Below are 27,749 nucleotides of genomic sequence, written 5' to 3' on the forward strand. Positions count from 1 at the left end.
GCAGAAGAAACTGATTTAATTAATACCCCCTTTAAATACAATCTTTTACAATAATATATCTCGGTTATTATACACTTTGCTGTAATATTGATGATTCTTAAAATAAGCAGTCTTTGGTATTCAAAATAAAAGTTTAGAAAACGTATACCTACAAAAAATAACCATCAATATAAAATAACCAACAGATAAAGCGCATCTCCAAAAATTCATTACTTACACTGTAACAATGGCAGTGTATTTCTCTGAGTGAGAGGGATTTTTTACAATTACAAAAGTCTGCTCCAAAAAAATAAATTCATTTTCAGTTTGCGCAACCGAGAGGCCTATTATTTACTATGTAGCAAAGTTCTCTCGTCAATGCAACATTTCAGTAAATAATTAGCTCCGCACTAGTATATTATACCTAATTTGCAACCTAAAAAATGATTAATACATGTAGATGAGGGTCTCACTGGGGGGGGGGGGGGGGGTTGGGGGTTGGGGTGGGAATAGCTTTCATGGTTGACGGTTATTAAGAGGAAATTTCTTCTTTGGGTTTAATTTAATTTTAACTCTTGTTCTTCTTAAGTATTACCTAAGGTGTTTTGGAGGTTGTTTTGGAATTTCACGGAAGGAATAAAGTGAAATTTTGCCAACATACTCTAAGACCTCTAGAAAGAAGCCCATAGAAAATAAGCGCACTGATTGGTCAAAAATCGTCTTTCTATAACTCGATAAAAACACGGAACTGGCACGTGCTGTTGACAATGAATGTTGGCGTGAGCAAAGAGAATTTACATTTTGAACATCAAAGTAAACGAGTTGTTTTCTTTATTTTGCCATCGCAGAATTTTCTCAAAGAAATAGAAAACATGTTTCTGATTGTTTCTAAATCTACCAGTGTCCTATTATGAATGCCGTTCTCTGATTGGCTACGCTACTATCTATCTGTCACTAGAGTGTTTCTGTCGAGGGAACTATCGGCTGATAGTTGCCCAGCAGAAATTTGATTTCTTAAAACAAATATTCTGCTTTGAGGGCAAGCATGCTAATTTTAAAGTGCCTATGAAGTAAAAATAATTGCTGCTGATTTGAAAGGCTTTTCAAAGTAAAGAAGAATGGCGTTTTCCTTTTTGGAATATCTTTTATCGTTTTAGAGATATTCACGTTTTTGTATTATAAGTGATGACGTCATTGGTGGTTCCACGAAAACATCACAACACTCAATCTAGAATATCTCTAGAAATATTAAAGCAGTGTTCTTTAAACTTGGCGCCAAAAATGTACATCACAAAAGAAACAAAAGGACACCCGTAGTGCCGTCACCATGACAACAGTTATGCCGCTGGTTCTGTTTTAATTAAAACTAACATTGCCAGATTTTATCTTAAACAAGGATCATCCACTCCCAACAATCTAGTGGGGAGAGTTAAGACAATATGGGAATCATGTGTGTTCCGAGTAAGACCCTCTGTCCCATTTCGAAGGGTTGCAAATTGGCATATTTGTTTTTCACAGTAAGAGACTGGAGCCAAAACTGTTGCCATGGCAACAACACAGAAGGTGTTATTCTGTTTCTTTTGTGATGCACATTTGTGGTGCCAAGTTTGAAGAACACTGCTCCAATATTTCTAGAGTTATTCTTGATTCAGTGTTTTACTGTTCAAGTAGAACCACCTATGACGTCATCACTTTCCTCATTTCCATAATACAAAAACGTAAATATCTCTAGAACGAAAAAAGATATTCCAAAAAGGGAAATGCCATTCTTCTTTACTTTGAAAAGCCTTTCAAATAAGCAGCAATTATTTTTTACTTCATAGGCAAGGGGCAACTATCAGACCGATAGTTCCGAGACATAAACACTCTATTGTCTTTATCGTTCACCACTAAATTTTCTTCCGCGCGCCAGTTCAAAAATCATGTTGAATCATTTTCAACTTTTTAGGCGAAAGCCGTGAAAGCCAAATGTAAAATTTGAAAAAGAAAACAGACAAACACTAACTTAATACAATTTCAATTATTTATTTTCTATACGCCCGCTTGTTTACAAAGAAATTGTCACGGACGAGTACTCTCCATTCGGGTATTTTCCTCGAACGGGCACTATATAAATAGCCTCCATTTGACGCGGAAATATGCTCGGATATTTGTCGCGGACATTATCTGTTCCAAGAAGCGAACAGTTTTCCGAGAGCGTAGCTCGAGGAAAACTGTGAGCTTTGAGGAACAGATTATGTCTAAGGACAAAGATCTGACCATATTTTCAAAGTCAAATGGGGGCTATTGTGTTCATTATCCTTCAAATATTTTTTCGCAACATGTGCAGTTTTCAGATATTCCCCAGTTTTAGCTGGGGAATATTCGTTCACGTGACGCGCTTAGCCCCATTGTGCTCGAGCGAAAATAGTTAATGGATTATAAACTCAGATATTTGTCCGCGACTGTCTGTTCCGAGAGGCAAACAGTTTTCCGAGAGCGTAGCTCGAGTAAAACTGAGGTTTGAGGAAAAGATTATGTCCAAGGACAAATATCTGAGCATATTTTCACACCAAATGGATGCTATTGTGTTTATTATCCTTCAAATAATTCTCGAATATTTTTCTCAAATATTTCTCTTTCTTGAAAAGTGGTGAATATCACTCGGATATTCCCCAGTTTTAGCTGGGGAATATTCATGATGCACTTAGACTAATCGCGCGTGTGCGAAAATATTCGATGACTCTCTGCGGATGAACACTATCGCGTCACGTGATCAATTATCTGTGATAGATAGTGAGTTGCGTAGCAGTGTGTCCTTGTTAACAAAATGATGGCCGCTTCTTGGCGTTTTTGAAGTGTTTGTAAGGCGGATTTAGATGAAGTTTTGAACGACTGGTAGATTGATACTAAAACAATTACATTATTCACTCCCGATTTCTATGCATGATAGTTGTCGAGGGCGCAGCCCGAGCCAGTCAACTTCAACACATAGAAATCGAGAGCAATTAATCTAGTATAAATCTACCAGTCGTTCCAAACTTCATCTAAATCAGCTCTCCAGATACTTAGATAACGCAAAGAAGCGGTCGTCATTTTATTATCAATTGATACTGCTTCGCTGCTCGCTATCTACATTACAATAGATAGTGAGTGGAGTAGCTATTCAGAGAACGGCATGCGTGAAATAACACTAGTAGATATATAGCAAAACTCAACAAAAACACGGCACATGTATTCTATTTCTTAAATAACATATAATTTATAAAAATATATAATGAATCAGCCGAGATCAATTTTTTTTCTGACTGTGGCTATCGATCAAATGTGGGTTCAAAGCTACAATGCGCTTGGTCCTCAAAAACGAAAAGACCATAGCGTCAGCTTATAAACTAGTTTACAAGTTTAAAGAATCTTTGAGAGTCAGAAGTCCGTGATGAGCCAATAAAATAGTGAGATTCCAAAGACCTTGAAACCATTTGATGGTTAACATTGAACTGCCTCTTTTGACAGTTTACAGCAACAATTGAGGTTTCTTGATGGTTTTTGGTTAAATTTTGGGCTGTTTGACGGCTGACGGTTAACCCCATTGAGACCCTCGTATATAGGGCTGCATTTTGAGCAAGTTTATTTGTTAAAGTAAATATCTTTATGTACAATCTTCTAATCCAAATCTCAGAATGAGTATCCGTTTATTATTTGCTATTCTAAATCTAATATTGAGTATTCTTTGTTATTATTTACGGTTCAAAGAAAAATTTGTGAGGAAAGTCATGGGGTAAAAAAAAAACTGATCTCTCAAAAAGAAATTTGAATGAAACAACGAATTCTCTTTCCTAGCCTGCGAACAGGCTCACGTTTGAGGAACACACGTGCAAGCAGCAAAGTTTAACCTCGTTCCCACGGTCCCCCTCTCTCACTCTTGGGAGGAGGACAGAGAGACCCTGGGAACAACAGAGATCAGAGATCAAGGCAGGCTGACTTCCTCTCTGCACCAGACTCCTTACTCGCTGACTCGCACTTCACCACTCACGCGTGTGACTCAAAGGTGAGCCTGCTCACAGACTAACTCTTTCCTGAAGATGAAAACCAATGCAGAGACTTCTGAGAAGGAGTGGAGGCTAACTGAAGCTCTTGAATTTACCCAGGCCACTGCACCGACTTCCAACATTTATTTGCTGAAATAAAAACACAAGTTTGCTGTGTGAGTAATGCAACAGAACTACACGGGAAATATATCACATTAAAGCAAATAAGCAAATATTTTCATTCTTCCAACCATATTATTGTCTTACTTAATATCCCAAATCTCTTAGGACGAAATCCTGTTGTAAATTCAGGTTGCCATTTGATCTTTAATTAATTTTGTCACAATGAGGAGAGTAAATCCAGAATAATCACATAGAAGATGACAAAAACTCAAAAGATTTTCATGTAAATGCTGCAACGGGGAAAGAACCTTGTAAGAGAGCTGACTCGTCTCCAGTCTTCTTCATACAACACGTGGCACGGTGCAAGGGGAAAAGTGCGAGGGGGAGCAAGGGGTACCCATCTCACCTTGCGGTTCCATCTCGCACCGTGCCACGCACTGTAGGAAGTTGTATGAAGACGAATGGGAACGAGTCAGGTAAGAGAGCGTCCACTAAAAGCTGTATTTCTGACTCGATAGCAAAACAAACCAGCATTGGCTGTTGACCTAACAATCTAGTAGAATTTCTTCCTCTGGAATTAAGTTTGTGCATTTCTACATGTGTATCAGAACAAATCAAGATCTTGGTAGCAGAGGGTTGTCAATAGTAACTGTTCCTGAAGCTGTTACTGACCTGACTGAATTGGAGGAAATTGACTTGTCAGATAATTATCTGGAAGAATTACCAACAAGTATTAACAAGCTGAAAAATCTGGAAACGCTGAGTTGAGAGAACTTCCTAAAGCCATTGCTGAGTTGAGTAACCTGATCATGCTTAGTGTGAGTAACAACCAGTTGTCTGTTCTACCTTCAAGGAACTGAGGGGACTGTGCTTGAGTAGTAACCAGCTGACGTCATTGCCTGATGAGATTGGTGAACTGAAGGAGCTGGAATGGCTGGATGTGAGAATGGACACTGGAGAATGGACTTGAGTAATAACCAGTTGACTTCATTGCCTGATGAGACTGGTGAACTGAAGGAGCTGGTATGGCTGAATATGAGTAACAATGAGCTGACAGTTTTATCATCACACATGAAACATCTCAATAAACTCCAGGTACTGTTGTGGGGTGATAACCAGTTAACTACATTGCCTGATAAGATTGGTGAACTGAATGGAAGGAGCTGGTATGGCTGAATGTGAGTAACAATGAGCTGACAGGTTTATCATCACACATAAAACATCTCAATAAACTCCGGGTACTGTTGTGGGGTGATAACCAGTTGACTACATTGCCTGATGAGATTAGTGAACTGAAGTTACAATTGTTATCGGAAACGGCGTTTTAGATCTTAGTAGCCGAGGGTTGTCAAAAGTTCCTGAAGCTGTATCTGACCTGACTGAATTGGAGGAACTTGACTTGCCAGATAATTCATTATCTGGAAGAATTACCTACAAGTATTAACAAGCTGAAAAATCTGAAAACGCTGACATCAGAGGTGAACCAGTTGAGAGAACTTCCTCAAACCATTGCTGAGTTGAGTAACCTGACCGTGCTTAGTGTGAGTAACAACCAGTTGTCTGTTCTACCTTCAAGGAACTGAGGGGACTGTACTTGAGTAGTAACCAGTTGACTAGGTTGCCTGATGATGTTGGTGAACTGAAGGAGCTGGTATGTAGTGCTGCATAATGTGAGTAAAAAGAAGCTGACAGTTTTATCATCACACATGAAACATCTCAGTAAATCTCAAATAGTCCTGAATACCGGACTTGAGTAGTAACCAGTTGACTACACTGCTTGATGAGATTGGTGAACTAAAGGAGCTTGAATGGCTGGATTTGAGAATGGAGACTGGAGACCGGACTTGAGTAATAACCAGTTGACTAAAATTAATTGCCTGACGAGATTGGCGAACTGAAGGAGCTGGAAACACTGAATCTGAGAATGGATTACTGGAGACTGGACTTATGTAACAACCAGTGGAGACTGGCAAATGGAATGAGCCCATAGTATTTAATATGGGTAAAATCAGCCTGACAGTTTTATCGTCACACATAAAACATCTCAATAAACTCTGGGTACTGTTGTTGAGTGATAACCCGTTGACTACATTGCCTGATGAGATTGGTGAACTGAAGGAGCTGGAAATGCTGCTTGTAACTGGAAATCCTGTAACACTGGAAAAAACGAAAAAAGGTTGTGAAAATACAGAAGAAGATTTGAAGCCAGGGCTGGCAGAAAACAGTATGTCTGTAGACCTGTACCTCTTAGGGATTCTTTTCAAAATTTCTGACGAGCATCCCTGTCTTTTTTATATGGAAGTCCCACTCCTCCCCTGGCCTCACATCAAAACAGTGGCACAAGAAAAGAGAATTTACATTTAGATTAACAAAATAAACGAGGGACTATCTTTCCTTTCCATTGCTGTGTTTTCAACAGGAAATAGAAAAAAATTATCTGTGTTTCTATTGAGCTATAGAAAACTCGTGAAAGACTGAAAGAGCTGGAAAAAGTACCCTCCTAATCTTTTACTTGTGTTTCTATTAAACAATTACTGGTAGATTATGGGCTCAAGATTTCTATTGCGTGATAGTTGACGAGGGCACAGTCCAAGTGAACTATCACGCATAGTAATCGAGAGCAAACAATCTAAATATTTTAGTATAAATCTACTACATGTTCAAAAATTTATCTAAATCCTTTTCACTGACACCTCGAAAACGCACAGAAGCAGCCGCCATTTTGTTAACAAGCACACACTGCTACATTACTCACTATCTGCAACTGAATAGATCGTGAGAAGCATAGCTAATCAGAGAATGGCATTCGTGATAGGACGCACGTACATTAATACTCGATAGAAACACGGATATTTTTTTTTCAATGTTTGTTGAGGTCTTGCATGTCATAAAATAAAACTAATCATAAAACAACTTACATTTTGTTAGCACCAGTGCTTGCAAGTATGAAGTTCTTGTGTTACCTTGTGATGTTGCCACTAAACAGAACACTCATGTTCACCAGCAATTGAACAATCTTTCCTTTGGCTTATTACTATGAAATCTATTTACTACCAATCTTTGCAGTTCTACTGTCTTGCAATTCTTTGATGCCTTCTACATTGAAGTCACAAGTTGCTTCATTGTCAAAATTTGATTCTAACAAAACTTGCTCTGCAAACCTGCAAAGAGAATAAAAACAAAACTGAATAATCAGATACTAGTAGCAGCTATTGAATTGTTGTTCAGGTCCATTTGACGGCAGGCATTAAATCATTCTACAATAATGAGAGTGCAAGTAACCTCCCTAGAGATGTTTGGTTAGAATCATAGAACATAAGAAAAACCTGATGGTTCATAATATTATGCAACACAGTGGAGGATAAAGGGTCTACATATTCCAAACTTATTTCAATCTACTTGCAATTTTGTTGTAATCACTGATATAATATAGACAGTATTATATCAATATTTTCTCTTGATCTCAGCTGCAAGACCTGATCAGCTGAAAAGCCATGTAGGAATCAGAAAACTGTGTTTCAATATTCACAAGCATTCAATCGTAATCATAAATTAGTGTTATACATGGCTCTAGCTTTATTTGTTAAATAAATTAATGATAATTCTCTTCACTAAAACAAGTAATTTACGTTCCTAGGAGACATACAAATTTGTTTATAATCAGGATAAAATTATAAATCTCTGAAAACGAGTAGTGGTTTACATACTCAGGAGAAATATATGAAATAATATACAAACCAAACAGAATTAATGTACACAGTGTGAAGTAGTAAGCTTAGCCTTGTACGAGTTGAAATGATATACATTACCAACAAACTGTCTTATAACAGTGTGAAGTAGTAAGCTTAGCCTTGTATGAGTTGAAATGATACACAATACCAACAAACTGTCTTATAACACAACGTGATGTAGTAAGCTTTAGCTCATATGAGTTGAAATGATATACATTACCAACAAACTGTTTTATAACACAGCGTGATGTAGTAAGCTTTACCTTGTATGAGTTGAAATGATATACATTACCAACAAACTGTCTTATAACACAGTGTGATGTAGTAAGCTTTACCTTGTATGAGTTGAAATGACATACACTAACTAACAACAAACTGTCTTATAACACAGTGTGTTGCCCAAAGTCTCACCTTGTTTGGGTTGCAGGCTGACGTAGTGGACTTCACGAACGTGGCCCAGCACAAGTGGATTGGCGCTGATCACATCACCATCAGGCTTGATAGTAACGTCATGGTGATTTGACTGACTGTTAATCACATCAATGCATGTTTTATAGCAATTTGCAGTGGCATAGAGAATCACGTGATCACCCCATGTGCCATCTTGCTCCATGTTTGTAAGATAATCAGCCCATGATCGATATCCATCAATGAAGTTAAACAGATCTGTTCCATCTGGCTGTAAGAAGAGAGAATAAAAAGACTAACTTTTAATGAGGTCAGTAAACATGGATTCCATCAAGTGTGACGACAGAAATGTCCCTTAATTTCTAAAGTAATGTGTACAATGGACAACCATGATAAATAATGGTAATAGGACTGAGTGGAGTTAAATTCGGTCTGTAATCATACAAGTGATTAACAAAATCGGACGACTGCAAAGCGGGAGTCCAATTTGTTAATCACGAGTATGATTACAGACTGAATTGGACGACACGATGTCCTGCTACCAATTAATCAAAACTATGACAAAATTCGAGAAACTAACAAACCATCGATTGAGCGCTGAACGATTTTAAAATGTCGTTATGAATGCTGAAAAACCCAGCGCACCCAAAATGACACGTACTGTCCAATTACAAGCATGATGCATATACACTGTCCAATTAATGCTCCAATCGGGCTGCTGATAGCCAGTCACGTTCGAGAATTTTGTCATAGTTTTGATTAATGATGAAATCATTTTCACAGCAATTTAAAGACAACTGCCGTTAATCAGATCTCTGAAGAAATTAAATTGAATTCCAGTTTGGCCTTGAGACAAGTAGCTCTACAATTTTGCTTGACCTGGCAAGTCTTAGTTTGCTCTTTCAATGATTTAATTGGCACACAACTTGCCTGATCCCTTGCCTAACAGTAAGACAGAAAAGCTGCTTGCCCAGAAGTAGAATCTACTTGTCCTGAATGACTGTACAGCACTTTTTGCGATCCCTGCTAATGTGCGGGTCTAGAATATATCCATACCTGGACTGAAGAAGGTCATCGAAAATTCTGAGGGGGTGGAGGGTCTCAACAGCCAAACGTTTAAAGGGAAAGTATAAAGCTAAACTGAAAATTCCAGGGGGGAAGGGGTTACAAACCAAATAACCATCCCTGGTGGAGGAATGGATATTTTCTGGAACCACACAATCCCAGTATCTGGCAACGTGAAATTTTCCACCATCTTATCACATCAGTCTAATTGCTGGAGTCTGATCATGTGGAACACATTTTCTCGAGCCACATGGGAAGATTATCTTAACCAGAAAGTGTATGATGAAAAAAACAATACTAAACTTACCAGTTTTGGGTTCTTTCTGAGGTACTGCACTATGGATTGTCTTAATTCTCCATGCGAGATCTTGATTCCTTTCACAAGGTTCAGTTGTTCAGACACTGCATGAAACATGCAGTTCCCCGACCCTTCATTGTCAGAAATCACAAAGCCTTTGTCTGATGCAATCTTCTCCAACTCTGCTAATAGGTCAGTATTGCTCTTGACCTTGCTTACATGGCATTGCATTTGCTGAAGATTCTCGAAAAATTGCCCAGGTAGATCTTAAAAGAAACATATATAAATTAAGTTTATTGCACAGGGGTTACTCACTGGAACCTTTGGTGGGGAGGGAAAGTGACATCTGTTTCTTTAAATACCATTTGAGACCAAAATACCTCATTTTTACACCTGTTAGTTTCCATTAACCGAGTTTGAAACTGGCAGTATGTAGTCTCACATGCACTGAGCCCCATGGAAAAATATTATTACATCAATAGAAATATGCTTACATGGTAAGGGTGTTTATGTCTTTTTTTTCATGATACCACAATTGCAACCTTGAGTCAATTACCATTGAAAAATTTACAGTAGAGCAACATGGCAAAATCTGACCAACTTTCTAGCCAGCGAACAGGCTCTTTGCATGGCAAGAGGGGAAAGGAAAGGGGAAGAGCACGCCCAAATACTTGGCTGAAATTACGCCAGCCTCAACAGTTGATGCAGCTGAAAGACCCACATTTCTGACCTCTGAAATCTGGTCATTGATAATGTTCTGTAAAGGCCAGACAACTACCACAGGGTTTTATTACAGCCGCAATAACAAAGAGTTGGAAAATTAAACTTTTCTGAAGCCCTGTGGATAAGGCAACCTCATTGTTTGCTTGACCTTCAAATTCAAATGAAATTAAAATATTCTGAAATTTTGGCACAAACAGCTCTGAACTTCATCTCTGTGGGCCATCATTTTGCTTTTCTAAACAAAAGCCACTCACAGTTGGATAACGTCACCATGCCAATGTAATAATCTCAGCCAATCAGTATTTATCTGGACACACTGATTCAAAATTCAAAGCGGTGCAGGCAGGCTTTTCTTCCCCCTTTCCTCTCTTTCTTTCTTACAACATGAAGAGTCTGCTTGCAGGCTACCAACTTTCAGACCAAAACAGCTCAAAAATCAAACCCTTTGGCTCCCACACACCCATATGGCTCATTTCTGGGAGTAATGCCTCCCCCTGTTTCATTCAATGTTGACAATCTTCTGCATAAAATATTGCTACATCCTAGTATTGTTGCTACATGCTTACCAGGGGGTAGTGGAGATTCACTTGTGATCTGTCCCACTGCAGACTCTGCTGAGTCTCTACACTGACTTGTGGAATTTGCTTCATGACCTACAGGTTCTTCTGAAGCTACGAAAAAGAAATAATTAAATTCACCAGTCTGTCTCCACACCCACTAGCATCTCTGCATGCTCCCCTTTTAAAGAAGACAGGGCAACTTCACCTCACCCCCACAGCCCCTCTCCAACTTTTGAGAAGAATAATTTCTTTCCTCTTGCTTTGGCCTAGTGGGCAAGTGCCATTTGTTACTTCAAATCCTATTTGAGACCAAAACTGACAGTGTGTAGTCTCGCACGCACAGCCCCATGGAAAGAGATTTATGATATGGTCCTGGAAATACGCTTTTACGTTTTCTCAGTAAAAGAAGTATACCCAATTCCAACTTTAAGTCAATTACCAATTCTGAGTAAAATATTTATGGTATCTAGAGCAACAAGGCAAAATCTGACAAACTTTCAGACCAAAACAGCTCAAAAATCAAACCCTTTGACTCCCACACACCCATATAGCTTATTTCTGGGAGTAACTCCTCACTGTGTTTCATTCAATGTTGACAATGTTATTCCAGAAAATATTGCTACATCCTAGTATTGTTGCTACATGCTTACCTGGGGGTAGTGGAGATTCACTTGTGATCTGTCCCACTGCAGACTCTGCTGAATCACTACTCTGACTTGTGGAATATGCTTCATGACTTACAGGTTTTTCCGAAGCTATGAAAAAGAATTAATCAAATTCATCAATCTGTCCCCACACCCCACCAGCTTCTCTCCATGCCCCCTTTTTATAGGAAGACAAGGCAACTTCCCTTTAACCCGCAACAGCCCCACCCTAACTTTTGGGTACATCTGGATCTACCAGACTAGAAAGTACAACTTCTTTCATCAAAACACTCGATAAAGAGCCGAAAAAGTAAAGGGAAAGTAAAAAACACTTAAAATCAGCCTGCCCGCTTTTTAGAAGGACCCTTTTTTGCAGAGAGAAAAAGAATTTCATCTTCGCTACAACCCCCATCCCCCCCAACTCTCAATTTTTGAACATGTTTGGATGAACTGGATAAAAAAGAACAATTTGTTTTATAACAGCTGATACAGAACTAGGGATGGTCCACTCTGTGGATATAATGCAAAACAGGATGTGAGGATACATGTACATATGTAAGAAAACAACACCTCAAAACAAATCAGGTAAGCCTTACTTGCAAACATAACACTTAAACATCTTAAAATGTATTGACAAAAACAATTAATTGAGCAAAAGCCTTACCATGAACCAAACTCCACATCTTCTTAACAAGGGCTTCACATTGTTTCTCCCAGCTGAACTTCTCTTCATAGGATGTCCGCAGTCTTTGAATCTCTTGCAGTCGCTCTGTTCTGCCTTTCAGACGGACACGAGCAATTGCAATTGCCCAATCTTTAGGTTTCTCAGAGTCTACCACGAATGATTTGCCAGATGGTAAAGTGCGCAGTGTATCTCCAAAACCTGAGTTTCCACTCACAAGAATGGGAAGACCAGCAGACAAGGCTTCCAGTGCAGTTAATCCAAATCCCTCTGTCCTGGACGGCATGATGGCAAGGTCAACTTCACAAAACAATTCTTTCAATCTTTCCTTGCTTTGTACAAACTTTCTGACGGTCAGCTGACATTTAGAAATACCGTTCTTCAAAAGGTTCTCCGCAACTTCTTCCTCCTTTCCATCAGGTGCACCAACAAAAATAAGCCTGTAAGAACGGTCTTTGAGTTTAGCTATTGCTTTAGCAGCAATGTCGTATCCCTTGAGACTGAAGTCCTCACGATCACCACGGCCAAAGGTCAATACCTTTAAGGTAAACATCAAAAAACCTGAGAAGGGCAAACAAGCTTCCAGTACCTAAACCTATTACTACTCACTTTGGCTTAAAATCAGTAGAATACTCAGCAGCCATTACCTGGATCAACATCAGACACTTTAAATCCTTAAACACTGTCATCTTTCTACAAAGCAGTCTGCAGCCTTTTTTTAGCTAGAATTTTTTAAGCGTAAATTATCACATATTATTAAAATTATATCTTGTCATTCAAATTTATTTTCTTTGTTGATGTTGTTGTTGTTTTTCATTATTTGTTACATGTATAGTAGTGTTTATTTCTTGGCAAATTAGCATATCAAACATCGAATAAGTCTCATCAACCCAAAGGTAGATAATGTTTACTTAATTATGTATGAATGTACCTTAAATTTGTTACCATCTTTTGCTACTTGTGTTACATCTGAAAATTCACGGAACACGCCAGGTGTCAGCTGAATGATGTCTTCGTGTTTCTTGCAAGAGCGCAGGTAAGAAGAGTATTCTTCCTTCAACTTGGGTCCCACTGCGACAACAACATCTGCCAATTTACACAAGTCTACTTCTGTTCTGTTCTTCTCTTCACCTTTGGGAATGGCATTTGGATAGTCTTTATGCATTGCAAGTTCTTCAGGAGCAGTATGCAGTACCTGGACCCACTTACATTTGTGTGATTTTCTGATGAATTGGGCTTGTTTACCTAGCTTCCCTCCATGGCCCACTATGATGTCAATGTTAAGTTCTTCTGGTGGGAAACTCAGCCAGTCAAGAGGGTCATAGCCGGGACGTCTCTCTGCTTCTCTAATGGACACTTTGTGGCTTTCAGCAGTCCTCTTCCCTTCTTCAGAACAGAAAAATTGTGGGACTAAGAGGGTGACGTTCACTTGCTCATGTTGGGCCAATTCTGTGGCAAGCTCTCTGTTTATGGTTGACAAGCCTCCTTTAGATGAATCCCACTCACTGGCCAACAGAGTAACACTCAATGCTGTACCTGATTTCTCTTGATTCTCTTTTGCTGGTGCGTCTTGTGAAGCAGCAACTCTGGTAGAAGGATCCAAATCCTACAAGAGAACCACACCTACAGTTAAAGCTGGACTCCAGATCGAGCAGTCCAGCTTTGAGATATGGCAGGGTCACTCTGTTGTGTTCATGGGAGACACACTTTGCTCTCACAGTGCCTCTCTCCACCTCAGTGTATGAATGTGTACTGTACCGAGTATAGCAAACTTTATTCTGTGGGTAATCCTGCATTGGACTAGCATCCTCCAAGGGAGAGTAAAAATACACCTATTGCTTAATGTTACAGGAACTTAGATGAACTCTACCAGTGTGGGACTCTTAGCCTGATGGAGACTTTTTAAAATAAAAGACACAATAGGTAACCAATTAGAAAATAATGTTCTGTAGTGTCTTAATGATCATTTTTAATATTAATTGGTCAAATCACAATTTTTTTTTTTTTCATAAACTGGCTACCCTGGTGCCAGAGGTTTTTCTTGATTTTTCTTCCCATGAGAGCTGGGAGGAACCGCAAAGCGGCAAACATGAGTCGCAAAGCGGCGAGAAAGAAAAACTTCTGATTACCTTGGACTTGAATCTCACTTTCATGCAGCCACCAGGGTCAGGATCTGATGCTCGAGCTCGGATTGGTTGACATTTTTACAAAACACGCAAATCAATATGATTTCTTCCTTTGATTGGTAATACCGAGGGGATGGTAGGGATAACTGTCCCTGCACTTCTTGAGGTAAATTTTGCCTATCTCTACCATGGAAGGAATTTGTTTGCAAAATACTTCAATTCTCAGTTAATTCACCTGTGTTTGACATGGATTATGTTTCTGACAATGTCTTCAAATAAATTTTGACCTCGGTACTCAAGGAGCATTTTCCAGAGATTGAACATCAAAACAAAGCCTTGCCTGCAGTGATAAATAACAAGGATGTGTTCCCCATAATGCCAACTGGACATGGAAAGTCAATTAGAATTCAGTCGCTCCCTCCTGTCTGCAAATATCTGTACCTGTCAGGCAATTCATACCCTCACCATGACATAATTTTGGTTGTGTGTCCTCTGAAGTCTCTGGTGTACTCTCACATCCGTGAAATGCAAAACCATGGCATTTCAGTGGCTAGTTTGAGCAGTGAAGACATCAACGAGAACAATCTGCTCAAAGAAGCTTATGCCTTTCTATTCTGCAGTCCCGAGTTCTTCTTACAAAATGAGAAGTGGAGAAACATGCTCTGCAGTAATGTTAAACAAGACAGAACCTTAACGATCGTTGCAGATGAAAACATTTTCGCAAACACGGGTGTTGACCCTGGCCAAGATGGTCAAGTGATACCACTCTTCACCCCCCAAGTGGAAACATTAGCGGCTGATAAGCATGTGATTGCTAAGTTGCCATTGGTCCCTTTTGTAATTATCAATATCTGACGTGTTTCACAGCTAGTGTCTGCATGAAAGTGAGATTCAAGTCCAAGGTAACCAGAGGCTTTTCTTTCTTGCCACTTTGCGAGTGGATGTTCGCCGCTTCGCGAAAAGAAGAAAAATCACGAAAAACCTCTGGGACCAGGGTATAAACTGGCCTTTATTCAGTCATTTCTCCTAGGAATATAATCTAACCTCAAATTTATATAGCATTGTACAACAGACATGCAGGCAAAATAAATCCTAGGGGTGGGGGGGGGGGGGGGAGAGGAGGAGGAGGAGGAAGAATTACTCGAGAAGGGGGCAGTACTCAAGGAGGCCCAATCACTTGGCCACTAAACATTTTTCTCAGAAAAGGTGACCCCTTTAAATTCCCTCCATACAACATGGTATCTAAAGGAGGGAGTGGGATTACTCAAAAAAGCTTTATCATGGGAGACTTCACTACCAAACAAAGTGGTGCTCCTTTCATTTTAGACATTATTTTAATGTATTTTAGACTTTTATTGTTTAGAGGACCCTCCTGGAAACCACCTCTAGGTGATTGGAGGCATCCTCTTAAAATATTAATTTATTATTATTATATTATTATTTGTATAACACAGCAGACAAGGGAAGGCTAACTCAACCCATTGGACTACACTTGTAGATATCCAACAGGATCCTAAAACAGGATCCCAAAGGATCTTGTGTAGGATCCTAAAGGAGTTTTCACAGGATCCTTTTCATTTTCCAGCATCTTAACTAAAACACCATTCCTAGTTATCATCCTAACAAATCCTTCAAGATCTCCCAGGATCCTGTGATGATTTAAGCCATTTTATTCTACAACTTCTGAAATCACTACCTCCTTTCAGACTCAGCCTGCCTGCATAGTGCTTTTAAGGGAGTCCAAAACACCTCCCCGCCTCCACCCAACCCAGGTGAAACACAGATGGCCTTTTCAACAAAGCCATGTTAAGTCGAGTTTCATTAAATATATAGATTACATAAATCACATACCTGGCTAGTTTTCTTCAACAACCATTTCTCCAGGCCACGGACAGGGTGTTCTTCACCCCAGGGCTTCTCAGGACAGATCAGTGGTTGATCCTCTTTCATTTTAAGGAGGTAGAAGCACTCCACATCGACACATGACACTCTTCCATGGTTAGAACACTCTTGACCAGCCCTGTCTCTCCCTTGATGACAGTATGGGCAGGCTACACACAACTCATACTGCAGTCCGCTCAGGTATGGCAGCTCCTGTGACAAGGTTTGCAAAGTTCTCTCCACAAACTCTCGAACTAGTGTAGGTAGTTCTTCTGACTTGTCTGCTGACACCTGATGACTTTGTGTTCTTTGCCTTAAGATGATCTTAATGAAACTCTTCTTGCAAATGAGAATGAAATTATGGACTTGCTTCCCAATAAAGAAACAAGCTCCATTTTGGTACAGTATGGGGTGCTCCATGGGCCAAGTCTTCTTACAACACCAACGAATGGTTTGCGACACCAGCTGCGAGAACAGACCATGAGGGACAAAGTCATGCACAAAGTGGAGATACAAAGGACAAGGATCAGTGTGGGATGGCTCTATTTGACAAAAGTCATCAGGGGATGGTTCAAGTTGAGCTGGTACAAAGTATTTTACATCACTTGGGGAGGGTGAGAACTTGGCAATCAAACCAAACTGCTCCATCATGTTCAAGATGTCATCTTTGATAACACCTTGTTGAATAAACTTGGAAAAGACACGATCGACGTGTTCCATGCAGAGGATGCCGTTTTTCTTCAGTTCATCCCAGTACTTGGTGTGTATAGGATCCTACGAAAAAAACATCAGAATGACAGTTATAGGTACATGCATAAAGTTACCTGGCTACTCTAGCCACACACGAGGCTAAAGAATTTATCGACAATGGCATCCTTGTAAGTACAGTACCTGCCTCTCAAATGGGGAATGCTTTTATGTCAAAATACATGTAACTGTTATTTATTAAAACCAAGATTCTGGAACATATGTTCATTTTTAACATACTGAGAGATGTTTCTTCATGTAGTACTGACATTCCTAGCATATGATAAGTTTACTGAGTGGTGCAAACATAGATAATTATAACAATACAATGTAACGTGACAAAATATTTAAATCACCTCCACTCAAACATGTTGTATTTAAGAGAACATGGCACATGCATTATTTATGCACCCCTATCACATTAAAACGCATTTTTGTCAACGCATTAGCCTTTGATAAGTTAATAAAGATGGTGAATTTTAAGCTCAGTAATGAAATGTGAAGGTGAATTAATCAACATGACATGAGCGTGGGACAAAGAAAAATTCTGAGTCCCCGACAGGAATCGAACCCATGACCTCCCGAACACTGGGCGGGCGCTCTATCCACTGAGCTACGAGAACTCATGGAGAGCAAGGTCATTTAACTGAGTTCATATATGATAGGTGTCCTGCATACTGCTAGGATCAACGCTATCGAATTCATTGTGAGTAGTGATAAGTTAATAAAGATGGTGAATTTTAAGCTCGGTAATGAAATGTGAAGGTGAATTAATCAACATGACACGAGCGTGGGACAAAGAAAAATTCTGAGTCCCCGACAGGAATCGAACCCATGACCTCCCGAACACCGGGCGGGCGCTCTATCCACTGAGCTACGAGAACTCATGGAGAGCAAGGTCATTTAACTGAGTTCATATATGATAGGTGTCCTGCATACTGCTAGGATCAACGCTTAAAATTCACCATCATTATTAACTTATCACTACTCACGATGAATTCGATAGCGTTGATCCTAGCAGTATGCAGGACACCTATCATATATGAACTCAGTTAAATGACCTCGCTCTCCATGAGTTCTCGTAGCTCAGTGGATAGAGCGCCCGCCCGGTGTTCGGGAGGTCATGGGTTCGATTCCTGTCGGGGACTCAGAATTTTTCTTTGTCCCACGCTCGTGTCATGTTGATTAATTCACCTTTGCATTAGCCTTTGTTATTCATAACCCCTATTCCTTTTGTGATGCATTGTTATGGCCAAAAAAGTAGGACTCCAGCTCAAGCAAATGTGTAATTTATATTTAGTAATTCCATGCTGAGCAAAATTCAAATCAAAACACAGCAAATTAACAAGCCCAGTTGGAAACTACAGTTTTGTACCTCTTCCGCTAAAATTTAAGGTGCCCTGATATTGACAAGATGACAAAGAAATTCGAACACTTTTGCAACAAACCATCTCTGGTTAGCCCAAAAATTTTAACCCGTTCACTCCTATACAAATTGAAAATATTTGTAATTGATATTTGGTTTCCCTAACTTGGTAGTTAATCAATTAATTTACAAGTATCTAATAGGCACTGCATCATGTAGAATGATATCATTTTCTAAAGGGTTGGCCAAATTAATGGAAAGATGAACAAATACATGTTTGTGTATATACCGTAGTGTACATATTGTAACTTAATGTTTTTCAGCTATACAAATATTAAAAAGAGACAATAACCACTTGAGGAAAAGATCAGGTAAAGGTTAAACACTGAAATTTCTAATACAGTGGAACCTTGATTTAACGAACCTCTATTTAACGAAGTCCTTGATATAATGAATGATATTCTATGTCCCAGCCAAAGTTACAGTAAAATGTATGGAATAGAACCTCGATGTAATGAACCGCGATATAACAAATTCTTCGATATAACGAGCACAATCCGAAAGCCCAAGTGTAAAATCTACCTCCATATAACGAATTACAATGTCAAAACGTGACAGAAGATAAACGCTGAACAGATCAATAGTCAACAAATCCTTGTGATCCTTATGGTAAAGAGACAGCAACCCTTCAGTCGACGGCTTATTATATGTCATAGACATTGGCACTATAGTATTTCGACATCAATTAACTTCTGCTCTATCTTCTTTGAAATTTGGAAATGTTGGGTAGTGCAGCATAACAATACTAAAGCCAGTTTCCTTGTTTACATAGACAATTTTCTGTAAAACCTCTATGTTGCAACATTTTTAAATCACTACTCTGAAAATGTTGTTCTTTTGTAAACAAAAGCTGTGGATCTGCTCAAAAGTGAAAATAATTGATACTGAAAGCCACCATGCTTAATGAATTGCATCTCAAAACGCGGTACTTCTGGGTGACAAAAATTGCATTGAATTGCGTGACAGAAGTCACCTGTGTTACAAATCAATCATCAACTATGACCTCAAACATTTTGGTCGTTTCCCCTCAAATTTGTTATATCGAGGTTTTCGATATAACGAACCCTCAATTTAACGAACAAATTTGGCCGGTCCCCAGCGACTTTGTTAACTCGAGGTTCCACTGTATTGAAATTCTTTTTCCTACCATTTTATCAAAGTGTGGAATGGTTATCAGCTGCTTCAAGAGGTCAATCAGCCACTGAGACTTTAGAACAACTGTATTGCGATGCTTGATAATCATACCAAGGCCATGGTAGAAACTGATCATGCCAGCAAACTCCTTTTCATCTTCTAAAAAGCAGTGCTTTTTGGCATAGCTTTGGAGTTGCACCAGATTTATATGAAAAATCTCTTTGGCAACCAAGGCTTCAATCACCTTTTCAAAAAGAAACCATCTAAAAGAGATCGGAGAAAATTAATCACATTACATGTCAATTAAACTACTGTTTCTGCTATTTACCTTGAAGATTGCCATACTGTCCACAAATGAACAAGTTTTGATTAACCTTTAGCAACTACTTCAAGTCCTTGCCATATAATATTAATATTCTCATGGCTTTCATTTCAAATTGCCAACAATGAGAGTGCAAGGACTATAACAGCAGATTTGTCAAGATCATACATTTGTATTCAAACAACAGACATGTTTATCCCTACCTGTGCACACAACAGTTCTTAAAATTTGATTTGCTGTAGTTTATGAAAGCCATCAAAATGTTGTCACAAACAGGGGTTTCATTAAACATGAAGGCGCACTATATAAGGAAGTCTTCCCTGGGAAGACCAAAGCTCATTTATCGGTCACTACTGACATGTACGGGTCAAATTCAAAATGGCGCGCAATTTGAATACACAAATGTAAGCAGTGTAAGTGAATAAAAGTGTCTTTGGTGTCTCCACTTGTCTCTATTTCAAGGAATCATGTTTATAAGAGGATTATAAACTGATATTGTTCCACTGTTTGCAATGTCTATGCATATAATCATTCTACAGGTGGACCCGGCTAATTCAAACTCGGTTATTTTGACTTCCCCGTTATTTGGAACTCAAAACCATTTCCCTTGAATTTCCTTTTCAGTTATTTACTATCGACTATTTGGAACTCCCACTATTTCGAACTATTTTACGTGTCCCCTGCGAATTGGAAATAGCGGGGTTCGACTGTATTTGTAATGTCAAGTCTGATCCCAGTGGGTATTGAAGAATACTGTCAGAACGTGAAGCAAGCACATCTTGGGTGAATTCAAAATTAGGGGGAGGAGCTTATGCCCTTTTATAGCACGCCTTCGTGTTTAAGGACGCACGTCCAACATATTGACTGAGCTGTGACAACCATTTGTGTCCACCAAAAAGAAATTGCACCAAGGATGAGGGATGAATTAGTTTCTTTTGTTTTATTCCACAAAGCCTCGGAGCTAAGTTAAAAATTTAACTATAGATTGAAATTAGCCTATTTTTCCTCCTTAAATGTCAGTGCAACAATACCTTGCTGATTTAAAACTACTCAAAAACAAGGCTCTATGTATTTATTATTTACCTGACTGGTATCTTCTTCCCCATATATGGTTCCTGTCTCAACACCTCCATGATTTTGTTCTGCAGTTCTTGAATGTCATCTGTCTTCCCCTCTTGCTCTGTAAAATAAATAACATACATTTTGACACTGATCCTGTGGTTACACATAACTGAGATATCCTTACAGTGTGGATGTAGGTATCTTGTAAATAGGTTCAAATCTGGTGTCATGAACAAGTAGCAAATTTATGAGAGCAAGCAACAGTGGCAAGCCAGAGAGAGAGTCTGCTCTGATCTCTGTGGAAATTCATTTCTACCCTTAGCAGAGCACCATACTGATAAGAACCCATGAACTGCTTTTCTAAAGGTCTCAACTTAAGTGCTGCCTCCGTGCTGGTCTTCAGTTGGATCGCAGGCTCAAGCCAGGTTTTCTTATTGTAATCAGGAGTTCCGCTCTTAGGCTTGCCTATATCTATATATTAAATAATTTTAAATCAGTTTTAAACAGCAAGGCATTAGTACTTTAATACCTGTTTGATGTTTTCGTTTCTTTCCACCCCGCCTGATAATTCTCTTTATCCTATTCCAGATCAGTGAGCTTGTGTTGTCAATGCTGAACAATGGTGGGACCACATGTTTCCCATATTCCTTACCAATAATCCTCTCCTGTATTTCTGATTTCATCTCTGCAATGCCTTGAGGAGATTGTTTGTCAGCATGTGTGCCTACAATGAGTACCGGAGGTTGCAGATAGCGCAGCCCACTTTCAGCATCAGTATCTGGTTTTCCTTTGACTTGTGTAATACTGTGAATTGTAGCAAGCCAGGATAGCAAATTCTCCAGATTTGTTTCACTGTTTGGGTTTTTCAGAGAAATGTCACAAGTACCTTGTCTAACACACGGCTGAGCTTCCCCAAGTAATGGCTTGTTGAGATTGTACACTAAAATATACAGTGCATGTGATGATAAGAAAAGTGGGTAAGAGGCATAGTACAGGTGCTGTCCAGCAAAATCCCACACATCCAAACTGGTAACAGATTCTTCTTTAGTGATATCACTTTCAACATGTTCACCTCTAACATAATCCAGGAACTGATGAACATACTTTGTGACATCATCAGGAGGTGAAGTGGTGTTGATCATTACCTCAGGTTCATTCAGCTCAATTTCACTTCCACATTCAGGGAAATGTTCACCATTGTTAACATGGGACTGCTTTGACATTGCTTTTGCTTTTCTTGATGGTGAGGAAATTTCAGAGTCTACAATCTCCTCAACCTAGAATAGAGTATCAAACAAAAAGAATGATCAGTAACATGATAATTAAAACTTAGTCACAGGTACTTAGAAAAAGACCCTGGCTGACAGTTCCATGTCTTCCACACACCACACATTCAGATGGAAATTTCTTCTGATTTAAATGCTCAATCATTATGAATATTTAATTATTGATAGTTAACTTGTTCTAAGACAGGCAAGCATTAACTATCTAGCTGAGAGAGGTGATCTGACATCATAGTCAGAGGAAAGTAAAATGGAAACTAACCTACAGCAAATACATCAGTTCAGGTTGTTTGTTACGTGTTGCAAACTAAAACAAAACAGGAAGTGCTTTTGTTCTTAAATTCTTAGATGACAGTTAGCCTGTTTCTGCTACTTTGAGATGTCTGCATTAAATATACATTGTGTAGTTGCAGAAAATATCCATACCCCCACCATGGAGGGAATTTCACGTAAGCGCCCCCTCCTTCCCAGAATTTCCATTGTTTGAACACACAGAGAATTTCCACAAGTATAATGTACACCCCAAAATCCCTCTGGAAAAAATAGTTTTGGCAAGAAAGTGTGTTAATGTTACAGTAAATACTCCAAACACTTTTGCACCTCACTGCTGTTTATTCTCGATCGATCTTAAGTAGACCTTTCACATCAAAAATAGTAGCTTGAATACTTTTATGTGAGTTGCATTATATTTGAAATAAATTTTCTTTCTTCAAAAAGCACTTTGGAAGCTAACAAAGGTGAAGAATGTTCGTTGTGTGGAAATGGCCACCATTACTTGTTACCAGTCTACACAGAATCACCTCACGGACCAAAAAGCACGAGTAACTAGCCTAGTTTTTTTTCGCATTGGTCTTCGAAGCTGTCGAGTCTTTCATGAAAATTATTTCTTTATAAAGGCAGAAATTATGTTACAATTTCACAAACTTGAGAATTTCTTATTCTTGTTTATCTTTGTCCGTTTGTGTGTAATTTTGCTGCAAAATTGGGTTTTGTCATGAGTGTGTTAGCAATCGTGTTCATGATGGTGCCTGTTTCATCCACACTCATCATATCAGTCCTTCAACGGAAATTGTAACACATTTACAAAGGGACTTAGTCCTATAGGAAGGTAATTTTACAAGTTACCATTTTATCCATTTTCTTTTAAAGCATGCTAGATGAAATTGCAGTGTTATAGTTTTTTTTGTGTGTATCTTCAGATGTTACAATCGATCAAGAATAAACAGCAGTGATGTACAATGCAGATGGCTAAGTGTTTGGAGTATTTACTTTATATTTAACACACTTTCTTGCCAAAACTATTTTTCCAGAGGGTATGGGGGGTGTACATAATACTTGTGGAAATTCCGGAGGGGTGGGCAAGTTATTTTTGCATTCAGAAAATGGAAATTCCTGGGAGGAGAGGGGGCTTAGGTGAAATTCCCTCCGTGGTGGGGGTATAAATATTTTCTAGAACAACACAGTAGTATTAACTTGTCAAATTACCTTCCTATAGGACTAAGTCCTTTTGAAAATGCAGTACAATTTCTGTTGGAGGACCGATAAGATGAGTGTGGATGAAATTGACACCATACTTTTATCGCGAAAATGATCGCTAACACACTCGCGATGAAGCCCAATTTTACAGCAAAATTACATACAAATGGACAGAGATAAACAAGAATTAGAAATTCTCAAGTTTGTGAAATCACAGCATTGTTTCTACCTTTATAAGAAACAATTTTCATGAAAGACTTGGCAGCTTCAAAGACTGATGTGAAAACAAACTAGGCTAGTCACCAGTGCTTTTCGATCCACAAGATGACTCCATGTAAACTGGTAACAAGTAAAGGTGGCCATTTCCACACAATGCATGTTATTCGCATTTGTTAGCTTCCAAAGTGCTTTTTGAAGAAAGAAAATTTATTTCAAATATTATGTGATTCAAGTACAAGTATTCAAGCTATTATTTTTCATGTGAAAGATCTACTTAGTAGGTAAGAAAGGATTTTTGAACTGCTAGATCGATACCGTATTGAATTGAAGGGCATCTGGAAACTAAATTGACTGTCCAACCCCCCTCCACTTCAGAATTTCTTGGGTCTTTGACCACCCCCTCACCCCTAGGAATTTCTAATTCCCTCCATGGTGGGGGTATGGATATTTTCTGGAACCACACATTGTACCTCTAGACAAAAAAGTTTATTCATACTTGATGCCTGTTGGGATCATTTCTATCAATCAATCCTCCCTCTTCTTTAAAATGTTCTTCTTCTGTGATTGCAGTTGCTTCTGTTGCTGCAGTAGAATGTCCCCTCTCTAATTCTGTTGTTCCGTCACACAGGTTTTCTGCCACTATCCGTGATATATCTTTAGCACACTCTAGCAGTCCTGGTTTGACATGGGTGGAATGCCAGTTCTTAACTTGTTCAACTTCAATTTCACATGTTGAAGCCTGTACTTCAATTCCCTTAGTACTCTGTTCTTTAGGGTCAAATGGCAGGCCCAAGAGACTCTTCTTTAGACTGGTTTTACCAGCACGATCCTGACCAATTAGTAATATGCGGCCACGGTAAACATTGACAAAGCCATCTCTTAGAGCCTTTTCATAAGCCAGTTGTGCTCTTTGTCCTTCTACTCCTTGTTCAAATACATGATCTGATATAAAAAATTATGTAAGAAAGATATTCTTGTCAATTACTATGAATTATAAAATTAAATATAGCTTATGAGATTTTAAAGATCTCAATCAAAAAGTGTGCAAGTCATATAGTTTAAAACTTCATACATGTAAGATACATGCAAGACGTATACAATCATGTAAAATGAGTTAATGAAAAAATACTCTTTCTTATGTCAATGAAGAGGAATGGAATTTCACACCTTGTAAAGATATTTTTTAACCATTTGCATGTGCCATTTAAACATAAATTGTGTAAAAGTTGCCTTCATAAATGAGCTGCATTCCCAAGTCAAAACACAGAGAAACTATACAATCAGTAGAAGTATTTCCATTCTCTGCTAATTTGAATTTTTCTACATTTTGTACAATTTACATGTATAAAGAAATTATTGATATAAGATGCTCTTTTGTTTGGGGTCGGCCTTCAGTTTCACTCAAAAGCATTGATACAAATATTGATAGCCAAGCATGGAGAAAGAAGTCTTTGTGTAGTACAATTACCAAATTTAATTTCCACAACGTCAAAAAAATTTTATACCCCTTGACAAAATTTTAAAATTGTTTTAAAACTCACAAACAGAAACAAGGATGCCTATATAAATCATGCAGTTAAAATTAAACTTTCCCCAATAACAATCTTGAATACATGTAAGCTACATTTATTTAATACAGTTCTTCTCAGGGCAAAAGATACACTAAATGGTCAGCAGCACATTTGTTATTTCTAAGTTAAACTGTATATCTATTTCACTCACTATGCTCCTTAATTGACAAACAGTTGAAACATCTTTGTATAAGCAGCTATAAATGTTGTTTTAACATTTAAATAGAGTCAGTGTCAAACAAAACTTTGAAATAAGTATACTACTCCTTGACAATTATTTCAAAAATGTTTTACTACCCATGAACAGTAATGAGGATGCCTATATCATGTATTTAAAGTTAAACTTTCCACAAAGATAATCTTAATAAGCCTCATATGTATATCAAATATACTTCTTCTAAAAGATACACTAAAAAAACCAGCAGCACATTTGTAATTTTATAATTTCTACATTAAACTACTTGTTCCAATATTTATTTCATTCACAAGACATAAAATAAATTACAAATAATGAGCATTTCATATCTTTACCTCTAACATCTGTGTAAAACTTCATCTTATTCTGTAGCCTCACAACCTTTCTCATTTCTTCCCATGTTAGAGGATTACCAGCCACAGGCAGCCCTACCAGCTTCTTCAGTTCACCAATCTCATCAGGCAATGTAGTCAACTGGTTATTTCTCAAGTCCAGTACCTGGAGCTCACTGAGATGTTTCACGTGTGATGATAAAACTGTCAGCTTGTTGTAACTCACATCCAGCCCCACCAGCTCCTTCAGTTCACCAATCTCATCAGGCAATGTAGTCAACTGGTTATATCTCAAGAACAGTTCCCGGAGATTCTTGAGATTTTTAATGTTTGAAGGTAGAACGGACAACTGGTTGTTACTCACACTAACCATGGTCAGGTTACTCAACTCACAAATACTGCGAGGAAGTTCTCTCAACTGGTTCTTGTTTAATCTCAGTGTTTTGAGATTTTTCAGCTTGTTAAAACTTGTTGGTAATTCTTTCAGATAATGATCTGACAAGTCAAGTCCCTCCAATTCAGTCAGGTCACATACTGCTTCAGGAACTTTTGACAACCCTTTACCACTCAGATGTAGACAGCTTTCTCCATTCTTGTTTGTATAAATCTTCTTCCTCAGCTCCTCTGCTGACATTTTCTCCATTTGTATACAGTGATTCTTACAATGGTTTGGATGCTTTCTTACCTCTGATAAGTATCTGAAAACACATGAAAACAAAAATTACCATCAATTCATGAAGCTTCCAGTGATTTTACATATGGGAGGAATCTGATAGAAATCACATAACAATTAGGCTAAGCAATTTGAGTTTATCGGCCGTTATATTTTCGCTAAACAATGTAAAATTAGCAAGAATGTCAGTATTAATATTAACACAGCCTGCAAGAAGCTGTTATTAAATACAATGATTAAATTTAGATGACATTTTCAATACAAACGCCTTAGCTGATCGTCAGTTCCATGACGTGACCGCTCTCCATTCGTCCAACTCCGTTCAAAATCTTGACGGCTTCAACTTTAACAAGCTACCTTAAGCTACCTGTTTAATCTCAGTGTTTTGAGATTTTTCAGCTTGTTAATACTTTTTAGTAATTCTTTCAGATAATTATCTGACAAGTCAAGTTTCTTCAATTCAGTCAAGTCAAAAACACCTTCAGGAACGTTGGACAACCCTGTATCACTCAGATCTAAAACACTTTCTCCATCCTCATAAATCTTCATCCTCAGCTCCTCTGCTGACATTTTTTCCATCAATATACAGCAGGGCTTGAAATTAAAGGTGATGGTTGTCTCCATAGTCATTTTAAATGAAGCGAAGCATAAAAATGTTTTAAGGGTCTGGTTTTCGTTGTGAGACAAACCCAGGTCTTTGCATATTTTCCCTTTGCTACTTCTTCGAAATGCCATTCTTTATTTTTGACTTGTTTTCCTCGACGCCTGGAATTAAGCTAGTTCCTAAGATATTATATCCTTCGGCAGTTTGGTGAAATCCACTTTCCCTACATCAACAACTGATGAAGGATTCAAAGTTTGGATTAACCTTTTGGCTGAATCTTCATTCCCCGCATGTAAAAACTCACGTAATTCCTTGACTGATTGGAATCTGCCGCCATTTTCGTGGCAAATGAAAAGCACATGATGTTGAAGTGCGCCTGCGATCCCAGTTTCGGAAGAAGCCGCTGAAACGATATGGCGCGCTGTGAACACAGTATCAACATGTTGAAATACATTCAATTTTTTTCGATTATCTTGT

At 38.5% G+C, this 27,749-nt stretch overlaps 1 protein-coding gene across 1 annotated transcript; it reads right to left on the reverse strand.

Annotated features, from left to right (window-relative positions):
* On the reverse strand, window positions 1-27,031 carry LOC149105800 (uncharacterized). The gene is made up of 15 exons (XM_089271249.1): window positions 25,999-27,031; window positions 24,393-24,838; window positions 21,448-22,195; window positions 20,940-21,036; window positions 19,548-19,797; window positions 16,198-17,001; window positions 13,152-13,826; window positions 12,203-12,758; window positions 11,545-11,649; window positions 10,901-11,005; window positions 9,621-9,877; window positions 8,252-8,519; window positions 7,028-7,270; window positions 4,782-6,266; window positions 1-4,136 (listed from the first exon to the last, which is right to left on the reverse strand). The coding sequence occupies exons 1-13, from the start codon at window positions 26,636-26,638 to the stop codon at window positions 7,248-7,250; spliced, it is 4,974 nt and encodes a 1,657-aa protein (XP_089127375.1). The 5' UTR covers window positions 26,639-27,031; the 3' UTR covers window positions 1-4,136; window positions 4,782-6,266; window positions 7,028-7,247.
* Between the last annotated feature and the right edge of the window lie 718 nt (window positions 27,032-27,749).

The sequence above is a fragment of the Orbicella faveolata genome, unplaced genomic scaffold, assembly GCF_042242905.1.
Source record: "Orbicella faveolata isolate gen_17 unplaced genomic scaffold, um_ofav_v1 contig_34, whole genome shotgun sequence".
In the NCBI taxonomy this organism is placed as follows: Eukaryota; Metazoa; Cnidaria; class Anthozoa; order Scleractinia; family Merulinidae; genus Orbicella; species Orbicella faveolata.